At 44.9% G+C, this 10,796-nt stretch overlaps 1 protein-coding gene across 1 annotated transcript in view; it reads left to right on the forward strand.

The window, feature by feature from the left end:
- LOC119410836 (sodium- and chloride-dependent GABA transporter 3-like) overlaps nucleotides 1-10,796 on the forward strand; it is a 52,929-nt gene that overhangs the window by 21,569 nt on the left and 20,564 nt on the right. Inside the window, exons 2-8 of the mRNA XM_037677758.1 lie at nucleotides 1,386-1,520; nucleotides 1,747-1,887; nucleotides 2,003-2,090; nucleotides 2,165-2,297; nucleotides 2,372-2,506; nucleotides 2,575-2,678; nucleotides 4,761-4,885. Of these exons, the coding sequence (XP_037533686.1) occupies nucleotides 1,386-1,520; nucleotides 1,747-1,887; nucleotides 2,003-2,090; nucleotides 2,165-2,297; nucleotides 2,372-2,506; nucleotides 2,575-2,678; nucleotides 4,761-4,885 (861 nt within the window). The remainder of the gene's footprint in view (nucleotides 1-1,385; nucleotides 1,521-1,746; nucleotides 1,888-2,002; nucleotides 2,091-2,164; nucleotides 2,298-2,371; nucleotides 2,507-2,574; nucleotides 2,679-4,760; nucleotides 4,886-10,796) is intronic.

Here is a 10,796-nt window from a genome sequence, read left to right on the forward strand (position 1 = left end):
CAGCGGGCCAACCATGGCACCCAAGAGCCAAGCTCAGGGGGTCCAAACAACCCCAGGGAGAGCACAGCGCCAGCACCGCCCATGGCAACCCCCAGACCCTGAACCCCCACATAGTCCTGGTCAACACCCGACGGCCTGCCCTTCTCCCGGACCCCACCCCCGGAATGGCAGTCAGGGAACTAGGTGGGTAGGAAGAGGAGAGAAAAAAAATAAATAAATAAATAAAAATAAGACCCCGACACATACACCCCCACCCCTAGATGTGCTGTTGATGTGTGTTGTTGTAGAGTGCCATTAAAAAGGAAAGAAGAAGGAGCAAAGGCTGGCAAGGTGCCAGTTTCCCCTCCACCCCAACTCTATCCAAACCCTAGTGTCTAAATGTAACCGTTGTAAGTGAGCACAGGCACAGGGGGTGAGAGTAATGTCATCCCACCACCCATAGCCATGTGCCCACTTCAAATTCCTATATATGAATGTCATGAGGATGTTATGAATGAATGTCTAAGGTGTACAATAAAATTGAGTCCCAGGTGGCTATGGTCAACAAAGATGTAAAATTGTTGCAGCACACCCGAGCCCAAACAACCCTAAATGTGTAGAATTGAAATGAAGAGGGTGGAGGTGCATGGTGAGGGATGGGGAGAAATAACTGTGAGAGCAAATGCTCCCACAGGGAGTCAGCTCCCCCACTGACCCAACAGCCCCCCCCCCCAGCCCCCCAAGGTCCACCCAGGGATTGAGGCCAAGACACCTCTCCATCTGGACCGACCGCCAGGCCCGCTGAGCTCCAGACCAGAGAGGGACAGAGCCCCGAGGGCCGCCACAAGCCGCACCAGCAGCCTACACACCCGAGGGCCACCAGGACCCCCACAGACCGCAGTCAGCCCGCCACCAGATGGAGCCAAACCCCACCAGGACGACCCGGCCAAGAGCGCCCGCCCAACCGCCGACAGTGCCAGGAAGCACCGGGAGCGAGCCCCCACCACAGGAAAGGGGCCAGCCAGCCGGCCATGCACAGTCCCGGGCCGCCCCCAAGGACATCCACCCCATCCCCACCCCAGAAGAAATACTACACCAAACCAATATGTTTTAAAGACATCTTGAATAGGAGCTGTTGCTAAAGTTTAAACATTTGGAGAGGCAAAGCAGGATTGCACAATATAAAATGCCTTCCAACAGTTATATAATGGAAACTTGCTCATCTGGATTCAATACAAGTGAATGCAAAAATATATATATTTTTTACTTTTTCAGATCAAAATTTTCATTAAATTAAAAAATAAAAAATAAAAATAAATAAACAAATAAATAAACAACCCATTACTCATGATTGTTGTGCAATGATACTGAGACACAGGTATTTTGTGTGTAATTTTTAATATCAGGTGCATTCTTGGTGCCATATTTTGTATTTGTGGTGACTTGTGGGGTACCCCTTTTCCTGCTGGAGACAGCAGTCGGTCAGTATACCCAGGAGGGCAGCATCACCTGCTGGAGGAAGTTGTGCCCACTTGCAGAAGGTAAAAGACTCAAGACGTTTTTGTTCAATTGTAATTATGAAAATTAATACTCTTTTCTGGAATTTGGATCTAACTTATTTATCTACAAATTTGTTTTACCAGTAAAATTGATTATAACAGTTTTTCTAAAAAATCATCGCAAAAATGTGTTTAACTGATGTTTTAAAAAATTAAGGAGGTTTTTTTTTTTAGAATTGTCTCTAAAATATAAGGTCTTGTTTTGCAGGTATAGGCCATGGTGGGCAGCTAATCATTCTCTACAGTTGTATAACTTACATCGTTATTCTGTCCTGGGCTTTATTCTACCTGGTGTTCTCCTTCAGCAACCAGCTCCCATGGGCCAGCTGCAACAACTACTGGAACACAGGTAAAATACAACAACAGCATCATTGTGTAAAAAAACCCCACTATGTTAAAACAGTTTACAGCTATAGAAGTTCTGTTAAGTCACTGTAACTCCTAACTCACCACCATTGTTTCAGATGAGTGTGTAGACTTTTCATCAGGAAATGAGACCATCCATTGGACCAACAAGACAAATTTGACTTCTGCAGCCACCGAATTCTGGGAGTATGTCAATACTCAATGATTAATAAATATAAAACAAAACCAATTCTTAAAATATTTGTATTTTTCATGTGTAGACGACGGGTGCTGTCTATCTCAGGGGGTATTGAAGAGTTGGGCAATATCAGGTGGGAGTTGCTGTTGTGCCTTATTGTGATGTGGGTGATCTGTTACTTTTGCATCTGGAAAGGAGTCAAGTCCACAGGAAAGGTATAATTTTGGGGCCACAAAACTGTCACTTAAAGGTATATTTTGGGTTTTTACAGTGTTTTTACTTTCTCTAGGTGGTGTATTTTACTGCCATCTTTCCCTATGTGATGCTAATAATACTTTTGATTCGAGGACTCTGTCTACCTGGTGCTCTTGAAGGAGTAATGTTTTATCTTCTGCCTGATCCATCACGACTTACAGACCCTCAGGTAAGGTTTTATTGATGTAACAGCAGAGTGCAGGTCGAATGTGCTTACCACTGCTGTTGTTGGGACAGGTGTGGATGGAAGCTGGTGCCCAGGTTTTCTTCTCATACGAAGTCGGTGCTGGCACCCTTACTGTGCTAGGCAGCTACAACACATACAAAAACAACTGCTACAGGTAACTGTCAGCATTTTAGTCAAAATTTCTGTTTAAGGCATTAATGAAATTCCCATATTTTGCCATACAGTTTTACCAAAGCAAAAATTAAGAAGGGCATTAGAAATATATTCTGTGGGGATTTCTGGGTTTTGTTCTCTTTAATTGTTTTCATGCACTCCCCCGTGTCATCTTCCTTGTGTTCATCTCCTGACTCACCTATTTTAATCATCGCAGGTGTTTGTCATTCTGTCTCATCAGTGTCTGTATAAAGTCAGCATCTCTGTGTTCCACCTTTGTCTGTGCATTATCCTGTCAAGGCCGTCATGTTCTCATTATATCTGGGTGCGATGATAATGACGCTTATTTTGATTCTCTCATCATCTACTTCCTGAAGTAAGTTTTTTTGCCCCGTCACCATTTTGTTTTGTTTATTAAATAAACTTAAATTACTCATTTTACCTAGAAGTCTCCCATTGTCTGCCTGCACATGGGTTCAACAACCATTTAAAGCAGAATCATATCAGAATGCACAGACCATATTGAACCCAGCAAAATGATAACAGTCTTTTATCCAACCTCCAATCTGCTGGTCTCATCTCCAGGTGCAGATTTGCTGGTTTCATTGCCAGCTGCCAATCTGCTGGTCTCATCACCAGCCACAGATCTGCTGGTCCCCTCACTAGCCACAGATCTGCTTGTCCCATCACCAGCTGCAGCTCTTCTGGTTCCATCAACATCTGCAGCTCTTCTGGTCCAGCTGCAACCCGCTTGTCTGACTCGTCAGCTGCAGCCCCTTCATCTAACTTGCCAGCTGAATCCCCCTTGACAAACTTGCCACTGCCTTGAGCTCACATCGCTGATTTGCCTGCTGCAGCCTGAATTGCTGGTTCACCTGCAGCCGCAGCTTCTCTAGTGGTCTCTTTTCCTGCAGCCCGCAGCCTCTCCAGTGGTCTCTTCACCTGCAACCACAGCCTCTCTAATGGTCTTTTTGCCTACCGTCACAGCTTTCCCAGTAGCCTCTCTGCCTGCATCTGCAGCTTCCCCAGTGGCCTTTCTGCCTGAGGCCACAGCCTCTCCAGTGCCTCTCCCCCTGTAGTCGTAGCCTCTCCAGTGGTCTCTCTGCCTGTATCAACAGCATCCCCAGTGACCTCTCCACTTCTGGCCACAGCCTCTCCAGAGCCTTCTCCTGTGGCCGCAGCCTCCCCAGTGGCCTCTCCACCTACCACCGTAGCCTCCCCAGTGGTCTCTTCACTTCTCACCAGCATAAGTTGGAGTGGTTCCAGGTGGATGCTGCAATTGCCCAAGACTGGATGGTATCCTGGCCATCCGTCTGAACTCTTGCCTCATTATGGATTATCTCTAGGCCACCTGCCTGAAGTCTTGCCTCATTGGGCATGGTTTCTGGGTCACCCACCTGAACTCTTGCCTCATTTGGGACAGTCTCTGGGCTGCCCATCTGAACTCCTGTCCCACTCTGGACGGTCTCATGGCTGTCCACTTGTAACTCTGTGGGTTGGTGTTCTTTGGCTTTTTGTATTTTTGGTACCCAGGTTCTTAACTGCCATATTTTCTTTTTTGGTCACTTGTGTTTCCCTTTATGCCCTTCACCTTGTTTCCTCCCTCCTCCCACCCAAGTTGTATGTAGTTTTTCCTTGGGATTTCAGGTGCCATTTCTGTGGAGGTTTCTGGGTTTTGTTTTGTGTTTTTTTTATTGTTTTTATACACTCAGCTGTGTCCTCTTCCATGTGTTCAGCTCCTGTCTCACCTGTCTCCAATTCTAATCATCCCAGGTGAATGTCATTCTGTCTCATCAGTGTCTGTATAAAGTCGGCCTCTCTGTCTTCCTCTTTTGTCTGTGCATTATCCTGTCAAGACTGTTTCATTCTGTTCCTCACGTTGTCTACATCCTAAAGTAAGTTTTTCTGCCTTGTTAGCATTTTATTTGGTTCATTAAATAAACTTAGCATACTTATTTTTACCTGGAAGTCTCCCGTTGTCTGCCTGCACATGGGTTCAACAAACATTTAAAGCAGAATCATGTCATATTCAACACATTCTAAAAATTAAAAAAAGTTCCTGCTGTGCTATCATGTTTTTCAGAGACTGCCTGTGGCTGTGTTTGCTGAACAGTGGTACCAGTATTGTTGCTGGATTTGCAGTATTCTCTGTGCTGGGATTCATGGCTCATGAGCAAGGTGTTCCTATTGCAAAAGTAGCAGAGTCAGGTATTATTGAGACATTAAAAAAGATGGAACTACATTTTTTCTGGACATATGGATACATGGGTCCAAATTCATTTCAAACACCTGTTTCCTTTCACGTTAGGGTTGAGTTTTTGCCTCAAAAGGGAGAGTTCAGTATCTTGGTGTCTTATTTGTGAATAATGGCATGATTAAGAAAGAGATGGGTCAAAAACAGGGCATTGTTGCTCTAGTCTGCTGTGGTAAAGAAGACACTAAACTGAAAGGTGAAACTCTCAAGATACTGTTTCTTCCCTATTACAGCCTTCACGTATGGCCAGAAGACATGGATCATGGCCGAAAGAATGAGATGCAGGATAAAAGCAGATGAACTGAGCTTCCTCAGTTCAGGTGACTGGACTCATCCATAGAGCCTTAGAAAAGGGAAGCTTCTGTATTTATAATATACCAGCTTACCCTGTTCTTCCACATTTTTTGGTTCCAATTCACTTCACTTCAAACTCTGATCTTGTACCAGAAGTCTGAGAACTTGAGGGTTCTGTGCAGTATCTTAGCTGTTCTTAGGACTGTGCTCTTCTGGACAGAGATCTTTGAGATTGTTCCTAGTTGCTCCTGTTGGAGCCACTTTTCCAGTTTAAGGGTCACAGCACTGAGTGCTCCACTGACCACTGGGGCTGTTTATGCCATCCATCCATTATCTTTTACCCGCTTCTTCCATTTTGGGTCACGGTGGTCGCCGGTGCCCATGTCCAGCAATCACTGTGCGAGGGGCGGGGTACACCCTGGACAGGTCACAAGTCCATCACAGGGCCACACAGAGACAAACAAAACACGGAGGCCTCCTTCCGGGAAGATGGCGCCGGTGCTGGTGGCTTGCCGTTCACCTCAGTCTGTTTTGATAGGTTTTTTTTTGTTTTTGTCATTTTCCTTTGGTGACATCAACTAACTGCTTGTTTATGATCGCCAACAACTTTTAAATATACAGTTATCTACTGCAAACCCCACCTTGTTTGACCACTTTGATCGGGGCTCTGGACTCCCACCCCCTCTGCTTGTTGATGTGCTGGTTTACCTGAAGCGCGCTGCGAAAACATCGCTCCAGGCACTGTGGAAGATGTGCCAGCCATCTCGTGAGGATTAAAGCCAGTATCAAGCTCTCTGCTGCTTCGTCATCTACTGCTGACCATCAGACATTAAACTGTCCACCCAGATGCTTCGCTGACCCACTCAACTCCAGCTTGCTTCAGGCAGCCAGGCCTGGTACGTGGGCGGCCGCAGCGGTTTTGGTCATCTCCAGTGGAACTTAACAAACTCCGGACTGTCTGCTGCATCATCTCCTGCCGACCAACTGCTGGATATTCGCCTGTCGGGGTGCTTCGCTGACCCTGCTGGGTCCTGCCTGATCCCAGTAGTCGAGGCTGGCTTGCGCCGTGGGTGCGTGCACAACTGTGGTGTCTCTGGTCCTAGGAGGAGCGGTTCAAACTCCAAAAATCTGAAACAGCTGATCTGTGCTCCGTGCTCAGCTTTGCCTTCAGCTACTGGTCCTACAAAGATTGCTCTGTTGAATGTGAGGTCGCTGGCAAATAAAACTTTTGTCTTAAACAACTTTTTCTGCTCCAATGGACTGGACTTCATGTTTGTTACAGAGACCTGGCTCGTCCCTGGTGAGTTAAGTGTTTTTTCTGAACTTTTGCCAGTGGATTGTGCCTTTCCAAAGACTTCTGGTAGGGGTGGTGGATTATTAACAGTTTTTTAAAAAGCTTTGGAACTGCAGACAGCTACAGGCTGTAACTTTTCAGAGTTTTAAACTGCTGTATTTTGAGCTGGGCCGCTCCAACCCAACACTGTGCAGCCTGATCTACAGACCACCCTCGTACAACAAAAACTTCATAAGTGAATTTTCTGACTTTCTTACTGGAATACTGCTCAATTACAACAGGGTCTTGATTCTGGGAGACTTTAATGTACATGTTTGCTGTCCTGACAAGCCTTTAGTGCAGGAATTTCAAAATCTGATTAAATCTTTCAACCTTGTGCAAAATGTTGTTGGTCCAACTCATCAACAGGGCCATACACTTGATTTAGTTCTGTCTCATGGATTGTCTGTGGTTAATCTGGAAATTGGGGATGCTATTGTTTCAGATCACAAACCCATTTCATTCGAAACCTCTGTTATTCATGAGTCTAAATCCCCCACTCCAGCCAAGAGTTGTCGGATATTTAACTATTCAACTGCTGCTCTTTTTTCCTCTGCATTCACTACTGATGCTGCTTCAGTCCCTGAAACCTCTGCTTGTATTAGTATGCAGGAGCTGCTCAGTAGGCATGATGCGACCTGCTCCAAGATTTTAGACCTCGTGGCCCCGCTAAAAATCAGACGACCAAAGTGGGCACCACACCCCTGGTTGAATGCGACCACTTGAGCAGCCAAACGTCTATGCAGGAGAGCTGAACGCAAGTAGAAAAAGGACAAATTACAGGTTTCTTTTATTATGTTAAAAACGTGTCTGAAAGATTATCAGAGCATTGTTAAATCTAAAAAGAACAAATACTTCTCCCAAATCATTGCTTCAAACAGTCATAATCCCCGTGTTCTTTTTAATACGATAAATTCCATTTTAAATGTGCCTCGGTCTGCCAGCATGGAGGCCTCCGATGACATCTGCAACAACTTTAGCAGATACTTTGCTGATAAGGTAGAGTTGATTAGGTCATCCATCCCCCAGTCCACAACTGACCCCTCTGTCTTTGTCCCTTGCTCAGCTGTTTTCTAACAGTTTGAACCCATTTCACTCCCATTTCTTAACAAAGTCATTGGTCAGATGAAACCCTCCGGTTCTCCTGCGGACCCCATTCCTGCGTCGTTTTTCAAACAAGTTCTACCCATGATTGGACCCTCTCTTCTTACTATTATAAATAGTAGTATTGTGACAAGTGTGGTTCCTGATGTTTTCAAACATGCAGTAGTTCATCCGTTAATTAAGAAACCTGGACTTGACCCTTCGACTTGCTCAAATTTCAGACCAATCTCAAAACTTCCCTTCCTGTCCAAAATCCTGGAGAAAATAGTTTTCATTCAATTAAACAAGTTTTTGAATGACAACAGAATCTTCGAGATTTTTCAATCTGGTTTTAAGCAACTCCACAGCACTGAAACAGCATTTGTAAGCATCACCCTTTGGAGCACAAGTTAGGAGTCATCAGGACTCTGTATCACAGAGCAGACAGCATCCCCACTAACTCAGGAGCCAGGCAGAAGGAGAAATCCTACACAAGACAGGCTCTAGAGCAATGTGGATATCCTAAATGGGCCTTCCTGAAAGCAGAGAAAAAACCCAAACAGGACTCCAGTCAGCCATCAGGTGAAAAGGAGGAACCCAGACCAGTGGTCATTCCGTATGTTGAGGGAGTATCAGAGAGATTGGGACGTTTATTTTCTAAACATAACGTCCCAGTGGCTTTTAAACCCCAAAATACATTATGGCAAAGACTGGTTCATCTCAAAGATCCAGTCCCCCGGCACAAACAGAATAATATTGTGTATGCTATTCAGTGTCAGGAGGGCTGTGATCAGTCTTACATCGGGGAAACTAAACAGCCACTGGCCAAAAGGATGGCCCAGCACAGAAGATCAACATCATCAGGCCAGGATTCTGCAGTCTACACTCATCTCCAGACCAGAGGTCACTCTTTCAGGGATGAAGATGTTCACATCGTGGACAGAGAGGAACAATGGTTTGAGAGAGGAGAAAAGGAGGCCATCTTTGTGAAAAGAAATCGTCCATCATTAAACAGGGGTGGAGGCCTCCGGGTTCAACTGTCCCCCTCTTACACTGCTGTTATTGCTAGTATCACTCAACCCCCTGTGAATAGTAAACAGCCATCAGTGTGCTAATGATCCATTGTTAGGCTGATGGTCCTTCTTGACCATGTGAGCAGCTGGTTTTGGTTGTCGGCAGCAAACTGGTTGATCCACTCTGAGAAGGTGCTATTTAAGAGACTGAGCTGAATACAGCACCTCAGACTGAGGAAGTCTTTCGGATGAAAGACGAAACGTATCTACAATTTTTTTGCTTTGTTTTGTTTTTCTGGGTTTTTTTTAATGTCCAGAGGACCAGATGGAACTTTTTTGGAGCATTAGTAAGGGTTTGTAACGACATTATGATATCAAACAATTCTGGTCAATTTGTGGTACTTGTGCTCCTGGACCTTATTGTTGCTTTTGATACTGTTGACCACAGTATCCTTATATCACGGCTGAAACAGTGGGTTGGGATTACAGGTGCTGCATTAGAATGGTTCCGCTCATACCTGAGTGGCAGGAGTTTTTGTGTCAAGTTTGGTAATAATGTATCCTCCTCATTACCTCTTTCTTGCGGGGTCCCACAGGTTTCGATTCTTGGACACCTTCTGTTCTCACTTTATTTGCTCCCACTGGGGTCCCACTGAGGAAACATGGACTTTCATTCATTTCATTTTCATTCCATTGCTATACTGATGACTGCCAGATCTACCTGCCTGTGAAACCAGCAAGTGTTTGCTCCATTCACCCTCTGTTAAAATGTCTGGACAACATTAAGGCCTGGATGGCTTCAAATTTCTTAAGTTTTAACAATGAGAAGACTGAAGTCATTGTCTTTAGCCCTAGCTCAATTGCTGTCACTGATCCTATCAACCTGGACTCTCTTCAGCCATATCTTAAGCAGTCTGGTAAAAATCTCGGGATGGTTTTAGACTCTGACTTCAAGTTTGACAAACAAATCAACTCTGTTCTGCAGAAAAGCTTCTTCCAACTCAGACAGGTAGCTAAGCTCAAGCCAGTATTGTCCAGACCCGACCTTGAGAAACTAGTCCACACCTTTGTCACGACCCGATTGGACTATTGCAATGCACTGTATGCTGGGATCAGCCAGGCCTCCATCTCACGTCTTCAGCTCATCCAGAATGCTGCTGCTCGGCTTTTAACCGAAACTTGTAGGTCTGAACATATTACTCCAGTTCTGTCCTCCCTTCACTGGCTCCCTGTTCGTACAAGGATAGTCTTTAAAATTTTCTGTTGACCTTCAAGTGCCTAAATGGCCTCGCACCCTTTTACCTCTCTGAGCTTCTGGAACCTTACGTTCCCTCTCGGGCCCTGAGATCATCCGATCAGCTGCTTTTGGCTGTTCCAAAAACAAGACTGAAGCTCAGAGGAGATCTGGCTTTTTCAGTCATGGGCCCCAAACTCTGGAACAACCTGCCCCCCAACATCAGGCAGGCCACCTCCCTTCCTCACTTCAAATCCCTGCTAAAAACACATCTGTTCTCACAGACATTTCACACAGTGTAAATTGATCTAGTGTTTTTTAATCTGTGACCCTATGTTTTAAATGCTTTTTATTAATTCTTCAGTTATTATTATTAGTGTATTGTATATATATTGTATATATAATTTTTTCTCTCTTTAATTTTACTCATTGATTGATTGATTGTTGTTGTTGTTGTTGTTGTTGTTGTTGTTAAGCACTTTGATAACATGTTCTGTTTTAAATGTGCTCTATAAATAAAGTTGACTTGACTTGACTCCAATCCTGTTTAATGAAGGACAGTTTCTTTTCACAAAGATGGCCTCCTTTACTCCTCTCTCAAACCATCGTTCCTCTCTATTGTTGTGGATAGAATACCACGTCGTGTTCAAAACGGCGGAGGCGTCGCCCTTCGTATAAAAGATTTATTTGACACAACATGGGTTACAGATATTCAGAGACAAACAGTTACATTAATAAGATATATGCATATAAATGGAGCATTGAGAACAAACCGCCTCGTGTGTGCCTCCCGGAAAATGCTCAGTGCGCGTGCGTCATTCCCGGCCTTTTATCCCCGTTTGAGAAGGCTAGCTTTCTGATTGGTTCAGCTTTTGTCGCTATGGTTACGACGTAGCCCGCCCCCTCAA

This window comes from Nematolebias whitei, chromosome 6 (assembly GCF_014905685.2).
Source record: "Nematolebias whitei isolate Nwh7 chromosome 6, NemWhi1, whole genome shotgun sequence".
Lineage (NCBI taxonomy): Eukaryota > Metazoa > Chordata > Actinopteri > Cyprinodontiformes > Rivulidae > Nematolebias > Nematolebias whitei.